At 44.1% G+C, this 22,605-nt stretch overlaps 1 protein-coding gene across 4 annotated transcripts in view; it reads right to left on the reverse strand.

Annotated features, from left to right (window-relative positions):
• The window catches only part of LOC135919117 (lachesin-like), a 216,384-nt gene that overhangs the window by 23,839 nt on the left and 169,940 nt on the right, over positions 1-22,605 (reverse strand). For all 4 annotated transcript variants that reach the window (XM_065452855.1, XM_070534570.1, XM_065452848.1 and 1 more), the window contains 2 exons: positions 18,467-18,594; positions 5,215-5,422 (listed from right to left, as the gene is read on the reverse strand). In XM_065452855.1, the coding sequence (XP_065308927.1) occupies positions 5,215-5,422; positions 18,467-18,594 (336 nt within the window). The remainder of the gene's footprint in view (positions 1-5,214; positions 5,423-18,466; positions 18,595-22,605) is intronic.

Genomic DNA, 22,605 nt, shown 5'->3' on the forward strand with positions numbered 1-22,605 from the left:
AAATAAAGCACACAGAAAAGATCGAGGAGCATAGGGTTTTTGAAACGAGAGCGTTTGTGAAAAAAATGCCTGTGGCTTAGCTAAGGTTAAGCCCAGGATGCGAAGCATACTAGCCTTTATTTTAGTTGTTGAACCACTGTTTAGCCTGGTGAACTGCTGTTGCTTGGCTATATTTGGTTCGGCTAGACGAAGAAACAACTCATGCGTTACTCTGCTTCGCCTTCAAGAGTGGAACGCGACAGCGTTCCCGTCGACCCGCCAAGGGGTGTACGACAATGGGCTACGGCGCAGCGACTACACGCCCCGCATTGGACGCGGTGAGCGTCGAGCAACGCAGCGTTCGGCGCGGCAACGAAATGTGCGCCTGAGCAAGAGACGCACGCCTGAGAAACAGCTCGTTTCTAAGGCAACACCGCATTCACTAGAGGCGCTTTTGTACCGCTTTGAAGCATCGTACTCGTGGCTCAGTGGTAGCGTCTCCGTCTCACACTCCGGAGACCCTGGTTCGATTCCCACCCAGCCCATCTTGCAAGAGTTGAGCCAAAGCCACTTTTCCTCTGTCCTGACGTCACGGTGTCACGTGGTATTGAAGGCGACACCGCCGCGCCTGAGGAGCTGGGTTGAGCTCTCGTAATATGCTTCGCATAAAAGGTGACTTCGCGCTCCGCTTGCGAGCTCCACGGACCGCGTACGACAGCAGAACTTAGCTGAGATGCTCACAGCAGCGTCTGCTACCCGCGGACTATGTTATTTCACCAAGCCCGAGGGCTGGTTCAGGGCCCCTTTAATATAAATGTCGGATATAACGAAAGTATTTTTGCGTCGAATGTACGTAACATCGCTATAGATAGGTTCGAGTGTATCGCCGTTGGCACAAACTTTTTCCTGGGGGCCTGCTTGATGTAGTCATATTTCTTTTAACTTAACGTTTTTCTTAACTATAAATTTTGCTATCCCCAAAGTAAGGCTTATTCTTTCTTTTTTTCTAGTCAATGTACTATGCAGGAATCGGCAGTAAATTCTCCCTTCTGCGCAGTGCCCCGCGCCAGCGTTCGGGCATCTACTGAAGCTGATTTCAAATACTGAGTTCGCGTCCTTCAACGCATCAAAGTGAAGCGCATTTTGAGTTGCACCGCTTGCGAGCCAATACAGAGATACGACGAACATGTGAAGTTTATGCGTATAGGCGTGGATATTTGAGAGCCAATGGCTGACCTAGGCACGCAGCTTTATAGGATTTCGAATATGGTGCTCCCTTTCCAGGTAACCGGTCCGCATTTCAGCGTAATCACAAACAAAACTTCTCTTGCAACGAAGTGCAGGCGTGCGCATGAATATGCATGCGGTCTTATTAGACAGAGGTATTCCATGGCGGTGCAACGAAAAACGTGGTTTCGCAATCCAAAATAATCAGTGCTAGACCAAAAACTAGGGATTTAATGCCACTTCCTTAGACCTCTTATTTGCATAAGAAGTTTAGCTGGAACGTTTCTGTCTAACTAGACTGTTGACCCAGTTTTGTTCAGCGAACGCTGAAGTAGCATTGGTAACGTCTTCTCTGTTTATAAATACTTTCGTGCAGCTAACACTACGCTTCGATACCATTCAAGTTCTGCAGTTTTCCGCCACGTTACCAAAACAGTTATAACTAAATCAAAAGCATGTTTGCGTGACTCAGTATAGTCCAGCACACATTAGCAACAGCGGCAGAGCTTTAGAATTTCACAGTGTAATTATAGCATGACTGGATAGACCACCTTTGGTCATGTCACGCTGAAAAACATTAATTCCACACAAGCGATGAACATATTCAAAAGTCTAACATACATTGCGTAAAAAATGTTTGAAAATAACTGTGATTACAGAAATGTCATAATGCTTTCACTTAAGGTGCTCAAGCTAGCCGCTCGAATGGTAGAGCTTTTGTTGGCAATTACAACGTCACTGTTGAATGCATGCTCAGTCCTGCTCAATTTAAGGTTTCCTGCAGTTTGTAGGCGTTTTGGGTCATCTTGACACGTAACCAAACCTGGCGCCAACCTCTTTATTATTCTCTTAATCCATTTAATTGTGTGTTGTATCATGTAGCTGTACATCAGGCGGTGTAGTCTACCGGACTTTCGACTTGTGTAAGTGTTTGTGGACTCTCCTGTGCACTTTTGCTTGTTTGCGGAACTGTGTTATCTGTCAAGTGCATATTACGCTGTTTCATGCCTGCCTTTACTCATTCATATGCATAGGTTCGCACATGTTAAAGGATATTTGACTGTCTTCTGAGTTTTTCAGTGTTTTCCGTGTTTTGTTCCCCCTGATACACGTAGACGGCGTCACTAGGATCCCACTTTTCGTGTAAATATACGTAGAAAGGAAATCTGTGGATGCCACGTGCTGTGGGAATCGGTTTAAGCAAAGCTTTCATTGGTGTTTGTGGAAAACCTTTGTGCTTAATGTGCGGGGACGGTGTTCTAACTATAAGCGCGCGAGATATGTTGGCGCGACAGAACACGCAAGGCAATTGCGCTGCTGAGCAGAAGGAACAGCACCCAGGCAGCTGCCAGGAGTCCCACAACGCTCGAGTGATGAGCGCCGCCAGTGACGTCGCAGGCACTGCACCTTGATGGTACACGAAGTGAGACCGACGAAAAATCGTCAGCGCTATTGAGTGCCCAGTGAAATATAATATTTACTTGGCGTCCATCCCTCAGGCATTATAGGCACAAAGCAGCTCAACAGGAACGCTAGCTCGCGCAGAACGCCCATGCCAGCAGCGGAAGCCAGGAAGGAGCCATTGCTCCGCGGCCGAAGCGACTGAGCATTCACAGCATTGACGGTGCGTCAAATTCGCTCTTTCACGTTCTATTATAGCATCCAGACGCACTCCACGTCTGTGGTGACCCACTAACCCATTGCGGAAGTAGTGCGTATGCGCCGTCGGCGAGACAGCATGACGATGACGGCGACGGCGACGACGGCGCAAATGTTCCTCGAGCATTCACAGCGGGACTTGTTGTTTTCCGCGTTTTTACGAAGTGCGTCTAGCGTTCGCGGAGCATCTCATGCCACCAGAGGTATGAGCTCCGAGTACTCCCTTTTTATCTCCATCATGTTTCCGTGTCTTCTGCTTCCCCACATTGTTGATAGATGTTCAGGTATGGTTAAGGTGTGAGCTGCGCGCTAGACAGCTACGGTGCGGTCAGCCAGGCTTCCCTTTTCTCTGTGAACCGCTCAATCTCTCTCTCTCCTCTCTCTCTCTCTCATACTGGATACGTGAATAATGAGTGAATGTGTTTAAGAGGAGGATTGATACTTAATTGCAGCAGTAACCGTCCACGCTGTTTCTTGCCAGCCCTTGCTCACACTTCACGTCTAAAACACTGCGTGCCAGTGGCGTCTGCTCACAGGTCAAGTACTTTCTTTCCTCTTTCAACTTAAAAGCTACGCTTATTGCGAACAATCAGAAGATCGTTGCTTATGGCTGCAATATTGCTTTGGATGACTGCCCATGTCGTGAGCTGCCATGAAATCTGCCAAGACGTTCGAAATTCCAATTCTCCAAATCGTGACACAAAGATGGACGTCGAGCAGAATGTCCATGGCAAACGTCAAGATTGTTATCCGCGCGTTCCTTGTCCGCGCAAGCTCTCGCCTGAGTTCTAAACGCACCAAGCACCTCTACGCGCTGGCTTGCCCGCGAGGAGTTTATCAAGGACATCTCAACGGCGTTCAATTGAACATCGCATTCACAACTCATAAGAAGTGCTTAGGTATCCTCGGATCTTTAATGAGATTTGCTGCATATAGAAAGAAGAATGTTTAAATCTAGTAACCGTACGAAGCGGATTAATTATTGCAGTCTCATTTTTTTCTTTTTGCAGACACTGTTGAAAATTGCAAAATTTCACAAAACTCACGTATCAAGTTTACAACTCTAACTCACCAAGAAAAACCAATATTGCAATTCTGTGAACTTTGTCAAATAATACATCAAAACAAGACGAAATTCAAGCATTATACAACGATATGAAATATACTTCACATGTTTGAGTAGGGCGCTCACAAATCCACCGTAAAGTTGTAGTCATTTTCAGTAAATTGTAAACTCGTATATAAAATTCGTCCGCAGGAAATGCCCTAATAGATACACTTTATAGAAATGCGATATCTGTTTTTGGTGCACAGCTAAATATTTCTAAGCTTCGAGGTTCCGTTTCTTTCAGCTTCCCAATTTTTGTTAACCTCTTCCTTAACATTCCTCAACTTTTTAATTAACTTCCTTTTTCAAGTGCAACAAATTTCATTCAAGTATGTCCAGCGGTTGTTATTTGTGCATTTCACGTGTATTTGTATAGGTAAATCAGAGTTCGCTCCGAGCTAAGGCTTCGTTGTAAATTTTGACACACACACACAAACGAACAGGGAACGCTAAAATTTTTCAGAAGCACTAACATACGATACGCATCTGCTGCTTTGCACGACACGAGAAAGCGTGCAATATGCACGGCTCTTCGCAATGATTATTATATGCAGCAGACAAGTGGACACAAAAACCAGGGCCGGTATAAGGTGCCGATGTCTTCGCCAACATACGCAGATGAGCGGATTACCCTTCGGGCAGCTTTAGGGCACTTACATTACAGGCGTTTCACAGAAGATATTTTAGTGCCGTACGTTGCCTCGTGCGTCTGCTATGCACAAAGTCACAGAAGCGCTGCAGGGCTTCTTGATGTGCACCCTCCTATATGGCCGCTTGTGACTGACTCAGCGATGAATGCTTTATTGTTTGTGCACCAGTGCAAGGTGCGAACTTCTCTCTTCCTTCTCATCTTTCAACCACCTTCCCCCCTTTCCCAGTGCAGGGTAGCCTACCGGGCTCAGCCTGTTTAACCTTCCTGCCTTTCCGCTTATGATCTCTCTCTCTCTCTCTCTCTCTCTCTCTCTCTCTCTCTCTACGCTCGATTCTATGCCCCTCTTGTCACCCACCTTAACGATCGGCTGATAACGCGGGCAGAGCGTCACCCTGATCACTGGCGCTGCACAGAAATCGCGAATACCATCGAAAAAGGCGTCGCTGCAGTCATCGCGGCCCAGAGCGCTACCGACTGATTTCTCTTCTTAGGCACGGGGGTTCTAGAGACAGCTAATGCAGGCAGCACGCAAACAAACCGCGACAGGGCTTCAGCGGCGAAAAGGCGCTTGAATGAAGTGGTTCCTCACCGAGTACGTCAAGGTATCCGACCTGGCTCATCATGGGCGATGTGTTGATCTGACACATGTAGCCGCCGCGGTCCGACTCCTGCACGTTCCGGATGTGCAGCACAAAGTGCCGGTTGTCGCTGGTGCTGAGGGAGATGCGGTAGTTGCGGCTGATCACCTGCTGGTGAATGCTCAGGATACCCTTGTCCTCCACCTTGATCCACGCGGGCTGCAAACGCAGAGTTCGAGAATGTAAAATTTGTGCCACTGCAACGAAACTTCAGGGCGTCCTTGCTTTAAGCAAAAAAAAACATGAGAACTACCTTAACAAATGTGCGCTAGATGCAGTCTCTAAAAACAAGGTTAACGTGATCGAGGTAAGAGCTAAAAGGAAGCAACATGAGTACGACGGCAAAGAAGCAGTGATGGCCAATTCGCAATGATTGACTTTTCGACAGGTCGCCGTTGTCTTGCGACAACTAGACTATGGTTACTGCTCCTGAGGCTATTTCACCTCACCAAAGTGCACCGAACGAGTGCCTTCTGAAAATTTATTTGTTTCGAAGGTGAATGTTTCAGTGCCGTTAATTTGAAACAGATTTCGAAGTGCAAACGCGCAGTCTAAGGGTTCATATTAGCAATGCTGTTCGGGATCTAATAATAGCAGTGGCGCTCAGCAACTGTTACAAGAAAAATGTAAGTTAGCGTAAGACTTTAGAAAAAAATGAAGTATGAAAGGTGCAGACAAGGGGTAGAATGCGGGGCTCGAAAGAAAATAAAATTGAAAGGTCAGCCCAGTTTAATTAAATAGGGCGACGAGAGGGTGGGCCAGTAAAAAGCAAAAGAAAATATAAAGAAGTGATGTCAAGAAAAAAGAAAAGGAAAGGAAAAGGTACGAGCATGCAAGAAAACGTGTTTCAAATGGCAGAAAATTATATTACGAAGTAGCGAGGAACACCTCTCGGCGTTTGTTTCTTTCCATGAGATTTCTTATTAGCTGTGTCATAGTAAAAATTTATGTTCTTTGGAGCTGATGATATTCGATACATCAAATGACGCTGAGCGTCAAGTGGTGCTACACGACAAAAATAATAACTGTAGTTTGCATAAAACATTTATAAGAATTTATCAAGGAATTTTTCAAAAATCAACAGGTCATCGGACGTGAGGAAATCTTGTTTCAGACTTCACGCTGGTGAAGCTGTTGTGCCATCAAAAGCATCTGTCTAACGTGCTAATCGTGATCGCTCCAAGCAACGATCCAACGCTGTTGAATTTGTATTTGTGACGAAAATCGACAGCTGGAGCAGAAATAGGTGAGACCAGCGGAGCACGTAGCAGTAAAATTTAGCAGAGACGGCGATTGCAAGAATGGTGCAAGGAAAGTATGGAAACGACAAACAGTAGAGGTGTATAAAAACACAAAGTTCACAATAGAGGTTCAGAAACTTTGATTATGGGACTTAATCGTGTTCTTTTTTCTTTTTTAATATAGATAGGACATTAGGCAATAAAACAACAAGAACTTGGTCGAGCAACCCACCGCCCCGTTCCAAAGGGGACGCTCATAACATCCATCCAAGCACCCGTGTGCAAGGAGTACCGGCCTGACGCCTCTATAGATGTATGCCACATCCCATGTTATTGGCGCACCTGGGTATAGCAAGAGAAGTTGCTGCGTCCACTCTTCACTGGTATTTTGTTCAGTAACAAAGTCACGCTGTCTCAGACTGTTTCTCATTAGAAGAAAACAGCTTGCCAACTCGCTCAGCACAACATAATTACGAGTCCTTCAAACACAGGTGTCACACTGCTGAGATTGCAGCGCTTCAAGCACCGACACTGAAGCAGCGCAACTCAGCAAATCTTGACTCAGCACAGTGGTGATATAAATCGGCAAAAGATTAGGGCATGAGAGACGGGCACGGCCAGATGTTTGCCAACAAGAATTCTCGCTGCGGCCAACACCGCCGGTGTGTTCTGTGGTCGTGGCCTAGCTTGCACGTTCGTGCAGCTGGAAACGAGCCTCGCTTGCGTCGCCCGCAGCCCTGTTCAATCGAACTGCGTGCATCTAGCGTCATTTCGGGCCCTGCGTGCATCGGTCATCGCTGCACTTAGAGCACCACGAATACTTTTTCATTTGCGGTGGCAATCAGCTTGCCGCAGCTGGCAGTGCATGAACGATCGAGGAGCGATCTGACACTAGATTGATCACCGCAGGACTGCGACAACACGCTGCTTCGGCAACGACACTCATGCTCGCAATCCACTGTATCCGCTGGCTTTGCTCTCCCTAATCGAGCCCGCCTTGTTGTGGCTATTGTTCCGAATGTCGCTGGCCACTACGTCGGCCACTCGCACACGTCGAGCAGTGATTTGGGCTACAACCATACTCTCTTTATGATTAACGATGACGGAACCTATTAATAATTTATTAAATGAATGTGGCCATCGATTACATTGGTCGACATGATAGAAGTATTGAATCTGTCAGTATTACGAGTTTATGAGTGTAGAAGCTGTAACCGACATTCATGCGAAAGAAATATAAAAGAAATGACAAAAGCTATTGTGGGTATTTGTTAACGCTCTTTTTCATCTCTATATTAACATCGTCATCGTACGTTGATCGATCTTCATCTTCAGTTCCGTGTGATCATCATCATCGGGTATGTGCCTTTGCTGATTCGATGCCGAGTACTAGGGCCAAATAAATGTCGCTCAAACAAAGACATCATAATATCTATAATTAAGCGTTGCTGCGATGTATCAGATATCGCGACGTATTCAGTGTTTGTAAGCGCCAGAACGTTGCCCTGGCAAAAATCTGTTTTACATGCTTGCTTTATATCTTTGATGATGATGATGATGATGATGATGATGTTCAACAATGTTTTGAAGAAATCAAATTAGAAGTCGCTGCAATCAAGCTGGACAACATTGAAATAAGAAAGGAGAACAGCCGCCTGTCAAAAGAATTGAAGGATGTTGACCAAGAGCTGACGGCCGTTGCACAATACAATCGTAATACTAAACTGGAAATCAAACGTGTTCCAATTAAGGCTGGAGAGAACTTTGGTACCACGATGCAAGCGATGTCTACCTGCTTGAACGTAGAAATTAGACTCAGACATGGATGTGATACACAGCGTTCTTACAAAAAATAATACAACTGCACCAAACATAATTGTCAAGCTTGCTTCTCGAAATATTAGGGACACAATTCTGAAAAAGGCAAAAAAAATAACAAGACATTAACACTGGTCACCTCGGTTTTGTTTGCGAAGTCACCCTGATCTTTATAAATGAACATTTGTGCTATGCAAATAAAGTTCTTTTGGGTCTTGCACTGAAAGCAAAACGAGAAGGATGGAAATTCGCATGGGTATCGGACGGGAAAATTCTAATGATGAAATCTGAAAACTCGCGTGTGGTTCATGTCACAAGCAGCGAAGATTTTGCTCAGATTGTATAAACACTTGGAATTAGCACCCTTGGTAACGACGTTATTTGGTTTCAATGGCTCATAACCTTGACGAACTTGAAGACTTACATCGTAAGCAAGCTCATTTTTCACTTTTGCACTGTAACTTACGCAGTATTGGAAAATTTTTAAAGCCTATCAGCATACGTATCGCAGCATACATTTACTTATGATAATATAGCTATAACAAAAACATGGCTAAAAGCAGGTGAAACAGTCCAGCAACCGGGATATGTTACAGTGTCACAACCAAGACTGGGAACCCCGAGGTGGAGGAGTGGCACTATTTATTAAAAGTGACATTAAATATGTTACTCTCCCTGAAAGCTCAATCTGTCAATCGCATGCTGAAACTATATTTGTTGAGTTGAAATGCGGTGTCGCAGTAGGAGTCGTGCACCGGCTTCCTTCTTCAAACAGGAATGATTTTATTGCAAGCATGGTGAAAATAATCGCACCCCTTATTTTCTCAGATGACACTATAGTCGTTTGCGGAGATTTCAATATTGACCTTTTAAAACAGAAATGTTATGATTACATTTTCTTACTTGAATTACTCAATCAAAAAATGTCATTTCTTTTGACCAGACCACATGCTCTGGCTGTGCCCAGCCCCCAACACCTCTCCACCCATCACGAAAGAACAATGGCAGGAATCTCTCAAGAGCAGCAATCTCCACATTCAACTCCAGGCTGCCCAGAGGGCCCACGACATTGCGGCGGGACTTGATCTCCCGGTCCCATCGTGGGCGGAGCCACCGACTTATCTTCGGGAGCCTTCGGTTTTGGCTCCCCAAGGTCTAACTTCCCCACGACTCAGATAAAGTTCTTGTCATGTCATGTCTTCTCCGACGCGTATTACAAACCACTCCGAAACTCTTATTGATCACATCTTGTGTAATTTTGAATTCAATGTATCAACGGATGTTTACGACGTTACCATTGCAGATCACAACCCCACGTTTCTCTTCTTACCTCGTAAATACATGTCCTCCTTGTGTAACACACGCGATAGAAGATCTGCTTGTATAAATTATGCAGAAGTACGACAATTGCTGCAATACGTAGACTATAAGAAAGAATTTTATTTGTGCAATGTTCATACTCAATGTGAAAAAATGTATGCAATATATCTGCAATGCCATTAAGAAATCTACAAGGGTATGTGCGCGCCACAATTACGAGCGACCAGAGTGTCCTTGGGTAAGCAATACTATACCGGAAACATTAAAACAGAAAGACTCTTTTTACCGTAAATGGAAATGCGCCAAATCAAATTCATATTACAGGGAGAGCTTTAAATACTTTAGAAATAGCTCAGTTCGTATGATTAGAAAATCGAAAAAGCAATACTATGCTAACATTATTAAGAACGAGAGCGGTAATTCGAGAAGGATATGGGAAATCATAAAAGAAGTTATAGTACAAAGCCAAATACAGAGCATTCAACCTGACAAACCATCGACACCTGTAGCTAATGATTTAATTATTATTTTGCTAACATAGGAATGAATTTGGTTAACCAGATTTTATCCTGTAAGCCCGTACCTGCCATACCTAGAATAGTTGACAACGAACGACTTTCATCAAGAAGAAATAACTCATGATGAACCTATATCAACGATAACTGAAATGCCTCTAAAGAAAGCGGCTGGTCATGATGGTATACCCACTGGGATTTTAAAAGACAATATAGACATTCTCTGCAATCCCATATGCAATGTATTCAATCTAGCGTTAGCTTCCAGCTCGTATCCAGATATGTTAAAAACACCCAAAGTCGTTCTCGTATACAAGTCCGGAGATTCGAAAGAACCAGAGAATTATAGGCCAATTTCTGTTTTGAGTGTGACAAACACTGTTCCTGAAAAACCAATTTCCAAGAGATTGAAGCGATTTCTAAATGAAAACAATGTAGTTTGTCCGCAGCAGCATGGTTTTGTTTCCCTCCATATCGACATCAACTGCAGTCCTAACACTTTCGCAATTAATAAATTCTGCACTTCACCATAACAAATTAATTATAGGAATATTTTTGCATATAAAGAAGGCATCTGATGCCGTTTCTCACACTATACTATTGCAAAAGCTTGAAAGTTATGGCATCACAAAGGACTCCCTAATTTTTTTCGAGCTATTTATCCTCACTGAAACAAATGGTAGTAATGGGCGATTATTATTCTACATACAGCACAGTCACCAGCGGAGTCCCTCAAGATTCAGTGCTCGGTCCTGTGCTATTCTCGTTGTACATTAATGACCTCCCTAATGCTCTTCAGCACTCAAACGTTCTAATGTATGCAGATGACACAGCTTTCTTATTCACAAGAGACACACTTTCTGCCCTGCAAACCTATGTGACGTCTGAGTTATCAAGAATTTCTTCATTGTTCTTAGAAAACAAAATAACTTTAAATAGGAATGAGACAAAATATGTAGTTTTTCGATCGAGGAGAAACAATGTTGACACCAGTCAAATAAATAATATTGCAATAAATAAAAGCCCCATCCGTGAAGTAGATTCGTTTAAATATCTGGGCGTCGTATTCGACCAGCATATACATCGGGAAGCACATATTAATAATGTATGCAAGAAGGTCGCATACGGTTATTATTCCCTAATTAAAGCAAAGCAATATTTCCCTAGTGAAGTACTCAAATCCCTTTACCATACGTTTTGCCATAACCATATTAGTTATTGTTTAGAATCATGGGGCGTGACTTACATGACATACTTACAACTTTTACAAAAACTACAGAAAAGAGCCCTGAAAATAATTAGCGCTTGAAATTGTACCACTGATACATGTAATTATATTTTCCAAACAAAACATGTGTTACCCGTTAATGCACTATGTAATCACAATATCTCAACTTCATTTAATAATATTTTGTGCACTAACTTTCCCATTCCTCGAAACGCCTTTTTTTTTCAACTCGCAGTACTAGACATGCTTTAAAAGGTAACCTCAACTTACCAAAGTGTTACATTCTACACGGCGAAAGGTTAATTGATTTCAGTGGCACAAAAATCTCGAATATTTTAGCCCTAGAAGTTAAAACCGCATGTAATTTCAAGCAGTGTTGCAAATTCTTTTTTCTTGATAACCAGAATCTCGATTTTACTTGAATTGATCATGTAGGAGTATTTTCAGAATGTTTCTTGCCTGTATAACTCATGACATGTTCCGGAATACTCTGCTGTTAAATGCGCGCCTGACCTGCCTTTTATAATTTGACATTTGACCGGGAACTAGCCTTCTTTGGCTATCGGTCCAGATATCTGTATAGCCATGGTTATGTGAGGAAAAATAAAGCACTTGCACATGCCAAAAAAACAAAACACTAACAGGCCGGTCTAAGCGTCAGTTGGCTTGTAGGACCGTGCCTATGAATATGATAAAGATGGTGCAAAAAAATACATCAATTGATGAGACATGTAGAACAAAGAGAAAAATGAAGGACAAAAAATGGAAAAGAAAAAGATAACGTTTGGTTATTCTACTTAAAAGAAAGAAATTGAAGAAGTAAATATTATGATGGAAAAATGTTCTGGAGGTTAATTTCACCACATCTCCTTTAATAATTCTTTCAGCGTGCTTTCCGATGTCGCGTTAAATATTTCAACTGGTAACTTGTTTAAAATGTCCGGCACATATGCACAGCGTCTGGCTGCACCATACCCCTGTGGCTGAACGAGGAACTGCATAACGGACGTGTTTTCCAAGTTCTACTGTGGTGGCACTTTTTCGTTTGAATGCGGAATTCCAAAAATCTTTGACGACAACTGCTGTCTATAAGCAATGATTGAAAATTTGGTAGACCAGGTTCACAGGAGATATTTGCAGCTCTTACTATTGGGGAATTGTAGGCAACATTTTCAGGAATATTTTTCATAATCCTGCCTACCCTGCATCTACAATGATTCCAACAGAAGCCGAAGACTAATGCTGTATCTCAACACACTATAACCCAGTTCATGTGCAATAATCTTTTTTTACAGGCAAGGGTGCAAAACATTTGATATTACACAACAACCAAGCCACTGACCTCAGTTTAGAACAAATAAGCGATAAGTGATGTTGCCACGATAAGTTACTATCATAAGATATTCCAAGGTATTTCAAGCAATCCACGTATGCAATAGGTGCACATTTACAAGAAACACAGTTCGACTCATGTAAATACAGAGGCATGTTAGTTACAGTAGTCTTGAGTGCAGAGCGAAAACAAACAAGTTGTGTTTTGGGGAATTGAAAAGAATTCCATTGTTAGTGAACCAAAGCAATGCATTCTACACATCACTTTGATGCATTTTCACGGACATTTTGTAAGAAAGAAGTTTTGGCAGTAACACAGTGCCGTCAGCATAGTGGAATACGGAACCTTTGGAAATCGCCAAAGTGAATTCATTAACTAAGACGTTAAACAACAATGATGATAAAATGGACTCCTGAGGCACACCAATCTTAAGCCACAGCTTAGAGCTAAAAACGCCTGACCATCGGTAGCAACCACTAGAAATCTGTTGCTCAAGTAATTTCCGTGAGTGCTGTAAAATGGCCCACGAAATTCCCCAAAATACAGTTTACTTAACAAGAGTTGATCATTGAGGTTGTCAAACGCTTTCGCTACATCTAAGAACAGCGCACACGTAAAAAGATTCAGATCGAATGCCGAGAACAGTTCATCGCAAAATTCCTCAAGCAGTGCCACAGTACCACGCCCTAAAACAAAGCCAAACTGTCGATCAGTAAGGATAGAAAATTTGTTAAGAAAAGAAGACATAGTGTGGAAAAGAAATCTTTCTAAGACCTGAGAAACAAGCGGCAATATAGAAATTAGTCAATAGTTTTCAATACTATCTTTCTTCCCAGACTTGTGTAGTGGCAAACAACTGCAGTTTTTAGGCATCTCGGAATTTCGTCACCTTCCAAAAAACCATTCAGTATGTGCAAGATAATATCTGACAGCGCATTGAAATTCCTACTGACGGTGTGTAAAGATACTCCATCATAGCCAGTGGGCTTGGTAGGACGGAAACAGCAAATAATTTCTTCCAAATCACCCTTTAAAGTTCTCGGAAGAAAAGCTGACGCAGATACGGATTGCCCTAACAACGCAGTGTTTGTGGATAGAGAGATAGCTGTTTGGGATGCTCTTACAAATTGCCTGTTGAAAGCATCAGCCACTGCTGTGGGAGGTTGCGGAAAATAACCGAATACAAACTGTTTACTGGAGCTCACTTCTCTGAGACGATTTACCAAAGACCAAGTATTGCTTATATTATTTGAAGATTGTTGGAATTTATAAAAAAAAGGTAACGGTGTTAGGCGCCACGCAGAAGAGCAACAACTCTATTTCTTGCCGGCTTGTATTCTAATCGCCGCATTTGGTTTCTCGGATTTCTTTTGCAGTGTTTCCAGAAGGTATCTAGATAAGAAATAAAAGCAAGAATTTCCATGTTCGTCCAGTAGTGGCCCTTTCTTATCGGCTTAGCTATCAGCCGTGTCCAATGTAATTCAAGTTTTTTTCAGTTGCGTACAGAACCTTTCATACACTTTGCCCGAAGAATCTTCTTTGGTTAAGGATGCCCAGTCAAACGAAACGATAAACTTATCAAGCTTGAATTGATTAACTATAGGGACAAGGCATTTCCGCTGCCCAGATGCAGTTTCTACTGACGGCGTTCCAGACGCACCTGGTAATACAAGACGGCATGTTACTAAGTAGCAGTCAGCCAACATTTTTAAAATAGTACATGACTTAAATGAACAGTTGGGAGCTCCGACCGCTATGTGATCTAAACAAGATTGCACTAGGCTATCAGTAACTAAATATGCTCTAGTAGGAGCTCCAATTGTACATTCCACACTATAAGCGGACAACGTAGTAGACAATCACAAACCGACATTTTTTCAGGACATAAAATGTTGATAATAAAGTCTCCGATCAAGCAGAATTGGTCCACTGAGCTCCACTGCCGCTTCATCAAGCTCTACAAGACAACGTGAAAGGCTACATGAGGTTAGTCAATAAATCGATAAGATATGCACAGAAAATGACCTCTGACAAAGTTTGACCATCGCAGATTCAACATGTACAAAAGATGCATCAGCAGAAGACACTTCACAGTGGTCGTTAACAAAAAGAGCAATACCTCTACCCCGACGCCTGCTTCGTGTAACAAAATGTGCGTAAAAGCCCTGCAAGGTAAACATAACAAGGAAAACCTGGGAAACATTGATTTCTGTTATCACAAAAACGTCTAAAAAGCCTGCTGCCGACTCAGCCAGAAGTTTAAATACGTCCCAGTATTTACGCAAACTTCGAATATTAACGCTCACAAAGGTGAAATGTTTATCAGAATTGCATCGAAATTCTGTTTTGAATGGACTGAAGTCCGGTAGTTCGATGAAAGAAAAAGGCACACCGGCTAAGCAATGTTTTCCAGGTCTGCTTGTTTAGCGATTCGATCAAGAGACGCTGTTTCATTCTTTTTCCCGGATATCTTGTCTCCTTTCGTCCAAAAAGACCGACCACCCTGCTCTTTTGCCTTCGTTCAGGCTTTCCAGAAGAGCTCACGGTTAACTTTGGTCAAGTTATTATTGAAGTAGATGCTATTGCTTCACATTGCTGAGTGCGTGTAACCTCTGCCTTTGAGCCATTGCATTTAAGGGTGTCAGCTATTGATGACGATAGTTTTCTGTCTACGGGACACCACGAAGCAATCCCGGGATCCTAGCCAAAGACAGCTTCACTGTAATTTAAATATCGTAAGAAATTAAGCTACTATGGGTATTCAGAAGCATTAACAGTGCCACAGTTAAGACAAGCTTGTGCTAAATAATTTAATTCGTGGTTAGTCCGCACAAATACTTTTAAAATCACCTATTTCGAGCAAATCATGACAGCCTATCAGAAGCGGAAACTCCTGTTGTTTCAAACTTGACCGATTGTTTCAAAGTAGATTGTGGTCATATTTTAATAAGGCTGCAACGGCTAAACTTCGAAAACCAGACAAAACAGCATTAAAAAATAAAACGACCTTTGTTCTTCTAAATTTTAATCTCCTACCTATACCACAGTCCTTAACCCCAATAGCTAAAAAAACAATATGCAAAAACATCACTGGTTCGAAATGAGTTCTTGTGGAGCTTAGTTCGGTTTAGGAAACGTAAGAAACGTAAGAGAGCATTAATAAGCTCGCACGTACATGAAGAAAACCAAAAAAACATTAGTCTCTTTGTGTGCATGTGGGTGCACTTGTTTATCTCTTTGTTAACGGGAAAAAAAGTTACAGTAGGTCCACACAAATGGCTGTGATTAGTACCACAAAACTTGTCCGCCTTTCTGCGAAACTTACTTGCAAAGAATTAATCGCGCGAATTGACGGAGTACTTTCAAAAGTTCTGCACCGCGAAAGAAAAGAGAAAATGTACATCATGTTAGCGCACCACAAACTGACAAGGTCACCTGGCTTCACATCTTTAACTTCTTGCTTTTTCAACCAGCCGTTGACGAATGACGATACGTCGGAAGGACCACTAGCGTACGCGGCAGAACCCAGCCTCCGTTCACAGGGAAGCTAGGCTGGAATGCTGTGGTCGCATTGTTGTCGCTCCACGGTGGGTCCACAACACCGTTGCAGTAAATCTTCCACCGCCGTCAGCAACGTACCGCACGACGTTCAGGTTTCCGCTCTGTGCCCTTGTCGTGTAAAGCTTATCTCTGCGGCTGTGATGTATGAATCCGGAGGGCACCTTTTGTTCCGCCGTGTGCTCGCTCGGTTAAATACGTACTCTGCCGTTTCGCATTCTAGCTTCGCACGTGAGGCTGCGGCATGGTTCGACGAAGCACAGAGAAATGCCACGTTTGCACACTACAACTGAGGTCAGCTCTTCTACGAGATTAGGTCAGTGGTGAGCCCAATAGTTTGCTTTGTTAAAGTAATGGAGATGGCTACCATTAAACTGTTGTTACATTTCATGCTTTGTGTAAGAAACAGCTTTAAGAAAACGGCAACGTGGTGTACGAAGGCAGTGCGATGTCGCAGGAACTTGCTTCGGCCACGCGACCAATTTCAGGCTTTTTAGTGCCGCAGGCCAGAAATTTACAAAAAATTTATGATGCATAACAATGAAACTAGACAACCGGACGGTATCAATGTCGTCCCCACTACGCTTAAAATTTTGTTACGTTTATTTTACAGTTGCGATGACGCCTTTAAACTCTAGTGTGACACGCTCGCAAAAAAAAGAAGCGTATGCAAATTATGCAGAGGACAAACGAAGAGTCCGCACAAGTCACGGCCTCGCTTGTGGCAGCACGTGGAAACCGCTGGTCACGAATAGGCTCAGTTGGCACCAAAGCACAACAAGTATTAGTATCGAGGATACCACATATGTCGTAGAGCACTTCTTCGTCAGTTGTTCAAGAGGTCGTTGCAGTAGCTTCACTGCGGCACGGGTCTATTTGTGGCAGTGCACGCTTTACAGGAAAAGAAAGCGATAGCGACGAAATGTGAAATAACAGCTGCCAAAATATTTCCCTAAATGGCGCACGAGATACGAATACTTTATTAAGCGAGAACTACTAACTAAATAAATAACCAAAAAGAAAGAATGAAAGAAAGACCAAGTCTCGATGCCAAAGAAGACAAGGTCCACGTACATTGTGGTTCCAATAATTCGATGATTAAATGTTGATTACATCTCTTAATTACGTCTCTTTATTATATTTATTATTTACCTATATTGTATCTTATTCGTATTGCATTTCGCGCGTAATTACGTTGACCTTGTCTTCTTTAGCGCCGACAGTTGTTTGACTCCCCCCCCCCTCCCCCCATCTTTTTCCTTCTTTTTTTTTCAGAAGGCCAGATGGGCCGATCCCGGAGATAGCGAATTCTATGGTGAAATGCGTTTTATTTTCAAATATGAGCACTAATTATAGCTGCACAGTTAATTTTACCTACTCCGCGACTGATTCTCGACTCTTGTGGGTACCGGCGAGGCCGCTTTTGGGTACCATTTCTTCACGCGGGTCTTGCTTAGTTCAAGAAAAGTCACTTCCTATCCCAAAAGTGTTCGTACGGAGGCTTAGTCTTAGCGTGTCTATGTCTACGGTGGTGTACTCTTTACAGGAGTATAGTGTACTGTGGTTATTTTTCGACTGTATTGGTGTGAATTACCGTTAATTTTACTTGTTGTGAAATTAATGCTCGCTGTTCGTCTCGATGAAACCTAACGTTCTGATATATCTTGTGACTCGCTAAGACGCTGTAGAGGCTCTAAAGGACCAACTGTGAAAGGGCCACCTGTGTTCTTGCAAATTACTTCCAACTCGCACGAGTTACTCAATATCTTATTTCTGGGGAGTTGAGGAAGGGGGGAGCAGCGAGGAAGTGAGGAGGGGAACTGGCGGTCAGCCGTTGCAGGTCGCGGACATTACAATATGGCGCGCATGCCTCTGTCAGAAAGTTTGCCTGATTCGCGCGGTTGACGACATGCCGGAACGAGGGATGTAGATCTGCCTTTCAGATGGATCAGATGCCTTCAGATGCTTTCACTTCACATAACCTCTGTTACGTGAGTGTGACACATATACCCCCCACCACACACACAAACACACACACACGCACACACACACACACACACACAAACACACACGCACACACACACAAACACACACACACACACACACACACACGCACACACACACACACTTTAATCAAGAACGCAACGTGGACACGTAGTTGAACACGCATGTATAAGAACTACATGGTACCCTGTATGATCCAAGGTTATCGATGACGCAGGGGATCCTGGCGTCTCTTCCACGAGGCACGGTCACGTTTGGGATCACCTCGGCGAAGAATGGCGGCAGCTCCTCGTCCAAAATATCCTCCGCAGTACCTGCACACAGTTTATGGTTTAGTAGAGCAATACGTGAAAGAATTCACGCCCCATTTCATGCTATAAAGGCTAAAGTAATACAACTGTATTTGGCACAAAGCCGCCATTCAGCTTCATGAACGACAAAACTTCAACTTCAATCATCGGCGGAATCAGTCTTCTGGTTGCTTAGGAGCTTCACGCCCACACAACTGCATTGGAAACACTAGTTGCTAGATCGTATTACTTGCGACGAGTGGATCAGGTTGGCACGTTCACATAGCCCAAATCGTTTTTGCATTGGGATCTTTTTAAATCGAGTGGCTTCGACGCTTTAGTCAACAACTGCTCGAAGTCAATGTAAAAGCAATCGCGAGAGATACCACTAATGATTAAAAACTGTCTGGCGGCTCTTGGAGGCAGTAGCTTGTTCCGTAGAGTCTCATGCAGCATAAGATCATCTGACACAAACTTGATAACCACTTTAGCACTTAAGAGACTGAGCTTTAAATTTATGGACCATTTTCCTATCCTGAGGCTCCTCATAAGAAGAACAAAAGAGAAATTAGTTAGACGGCGGGATCGTGTCAAGAGAACAAAGCTATAGAGGAAATTGTTCACTACGCGATTTTCCTTCGCCACGCTGTTTTGCCACCACGAATCTTCGCCAACAGCTTTTCAAAGAGGCTGAGAATTACTGACCGATGATCGCCTGGGATCGAAGGCATAGCTGCAACAACGATCTTCGTAATGTTCCGCCATTCTTAGACATCTCGACCTCGGAACAATCGAATTGAATAGCATTATATCCGAAATAACGTTGCGAGAAACATGAGGCGAAAATGCTGTAACTACAGCTTGAAAGCGATACGGTCGCCTCATACGGAAAGCAGAGGGCAGCATCGATGCATTGTGCTGGAAATAGGGGCGCGTGAAGGCGGAACCAAGAAACGCTGTATTGCCAGCTGAAATTTGAAACGCGGTCCTCGTTGTGTACGTCTGGGCGGTGACATCGACTACGACGACTATTACGACGAAGAGAAGGAGAAGACCCAGTATAAGGGAGACAGAGAGAGCGCGTGTATGTGTCTGTCGCGAGCTCGCGCGGGGAGGCTGAAGAGGAGAGGAGCGAGAAAGCGGCTGCGTGGAGCGCGCGCGCGCCGCAAAGGTTTCCACCAGCGAGGACGGATGCTGTCCGGAAGCCCTATCGCGCGCGCAGCATCGGACCCCTGGCCAGATAACTGCCCTGTGGGGCTTCTTCTCCGTCGGGATTATTTGTCCCTTACGGCGGCGAGAAAAGCGCGCGCGGAGGAAGAAAAGAGGCCGTTTAGGGGAGAAGGCGGGGGGAGGTCGCGAACTGAAGCTCCCAGCGAAGCGGACCAAATTGAAACAAATGGCGGCGTCGGGCAACTACGGAGTTCCGTTCATTTCAAGACGCGCTGCCCCGGAGATTCCCCGGGGTTGACGGGAATCACTTGACTTCCCCCCGCTGCCACTGGGCTTCCCGATGCGCGATGGCTGTACTGTCTTCTTCAGTCCCGCCCGTTCTCCGGCAGCAGCTCCCCTTTCGTAATTTTTTTTTTTCTTCTTCGGTTTTGCGCTCGGGTTGATGCTGGTCATTCGGACGTGCTGCTAAGATAGAGAGAGCTAATGTTTCATCTTTTTTTTTCATTGCTCGAATCTTTTCGTAAAACCGTTTCGTTCCTCGGCACCCATTTTTGCACTGACAGGCAATCGGGAGTGCTTTAGCTGGGGCGGTCCGTACACCTTCTTCCGTCTGAGAGATCTTAGGGCAAAGACGGCTTCCGAGGAATTCGTATTAATGAACTGTTTTCCTGCAAACAAGTAAAGGAATGGTGCAAATGGAAAATGTACTTTACGCGCAGCCGGAAGCGTCAGAAACAAGAATTGGTGGTGGGAGGGAGTGATACGTGAATATCAGCCCCGTGCAAACTCTGATTCGGCCAAATTTACGAAGATTTAATAGCAGTTTCAGGTTTACAATCTAAAGCATAGAAAAGGCAAAAGAAAAGCACGTACATCGCATATAACTGCGCCCGCTTGGGCATCACACATTAAACAACGGGAGTTGCATGGGAGACTACAAAGTTGGAAACAGACAGAGAAGGTTATCCGGTACTCTACGCGACCACAGGTAGCTTCGCATGCTGGTGGAATTTCTGTACCGTGGCAGCGCTGCTGCTCGTGCTTTCTGATTTGTCCTTGCGGAAGGCTGTCGTCCGAGGACATTGCTTATTTAAAATGCTAGATGCTGAGCTGGAGCGCGAAAATACTTGATTGTCAAAAAAAAACAAATGCGGAGATGCCGGGGTTGTCTTATGGTCCCATCGTGACCACCAGCCTTCCTTTCAGCTCTGCTAATCAAGAAAGATGCTATAAGCGTTAGCGAGCGTGATGCCCACATGCATGGGGACATCCATAAATTTCTTCGCATCGGGAGAGACTTGCTACGACTCAAAAGCCGCATTCGCAAAGTTTTTCTTTCGTAAGTGCTCCTTGCCAATGGCATACCGCCTTTGCTAAGCCTATATCAAGCGTCGTAACTGGCTGGGCTTTTCTCTTTCGAAGAATTCTAGAGTAAGATATTTTCGTGGATGCGGGCCCAGGAGCCAAATGAATGATTGAATGAACTTTGTTTCTCTTTTTAAGGAAAGGGAGGAGCCGGTGGGGGAGGGGGAGGCAAATGAACTCATGGTTTTAACGTAAGAACCATTCTGCGAGTATGCGCCAAAGCGCTCGATTACCGAAGATTTTCGGATGTAAAGGGTGTTTCTCATTGGGAAGCAGCCTTCATTATTAAACCCGCTAACGCAATTCGCTTATTCTCGTTATTACAAACAACTTGAGCGTACCAGCTGCCTCTTGAGGTTCAGCAGAGTCGCGCGGCTAGATCGGGAAAACGAAGGAAATTGTTAGCGCTACCTACCGAACTACGCCGCGTTGCAGTGTTGTCGCTAAAAACATTGCTGCCAACGCTGTGCTTCCTTTTGCAGCCCCTGCTGACTTTTTCCAAAGAACGGTAACATACGAGGCCCTTCGTCAGGTCAAGGCTCGAGAAAACCCGAGACAGTGATATAAATTCTTGTCGTCTCGAAGCGAATATAAGAAGCGCGCGCTCAAGTGGAGCCATCAGTATGCTGCTGAACAACCAGCCCCGAATTCACACCAAAAAATGTGTTTACTCTATCACTGTCTTTAACAGCATATATCGCCCAATCTCGATCGGGACGTTGAAGAGAGAGAGAGAGAAATATCAATGTTATTTTAGAAACGGCTTTGTCCAAGCCGTCAGATCTAGTAATACTTTTTCACGTAGTTCTTTAAACATTATATTAGCGATGACGGCTGGGAAATTGCAAGCAGAACTTACGGAAGAAACGTTATGTGAATTCGGCCCGTTCTTCCATAGAGTCAGTGAGAAGACTTCGTCAGCAGTTCCCTTTGAGGTGATGCCTAAACGTGCGGGTAGCCATAAAGGCCAAGTTGGGCTCCTCTTCAAGCGTAGTGCAAGTGAGTTTTTGATTCCACACGGCAGCTCGCCGAACCATTTGTGACCGCGCGCTCACCGGAATAAATTTTAGCGCCACGTTTAGGCTAGCACAATGTAATTACTGACTACACTGTGCCAAAATAGTGGTCAGTGTGTTTTAGAGATACCCTTAAACAGACATGTATGCATATTTTATTCCTGGTTTATTGTTTACTACGCAACTTCTTTGCAAGAGCTGGGGAGCCTTATGTTGTACGTTTCACTCTGAAAGTGGGTTTAGAAGTGTGCGGCGCATACTACAGGCTCTCCGCACTCCTGAAATCTGTAAGAATCCAACGGCAGCATTGTGCATAGCGACCGGCGGCCAGTCACCTAAAATTCTTGCAGAAGCATTCGCAGGTCTTTTCGTAACTTCTACGTCAAGTGACACCACAAACGGCAACCTTTTACCGCTGGCAAGTCCGAGTAGGCTAACTGCTTGCTATGGTCCTGCTTGCCTATTGATCATCGCTAATACCGTT

The sequence above is a fragment of the Dermacentor albipictus genome, chromosome 2 (assembly GCF_038994185.2).
Source record: "Dermacentor albipictus isolate Rhodes 1998 colony chromosome 2, USDA_Dalb.pri_finalv2, whole genome shotgun sequence".
Taxonomy (NCBI): Eukaryota; Metazoa; Arthropoda; class Arachnida; order Ixodida; family Ixodidae; genus Dermacentor; species Dermacentor albipictus.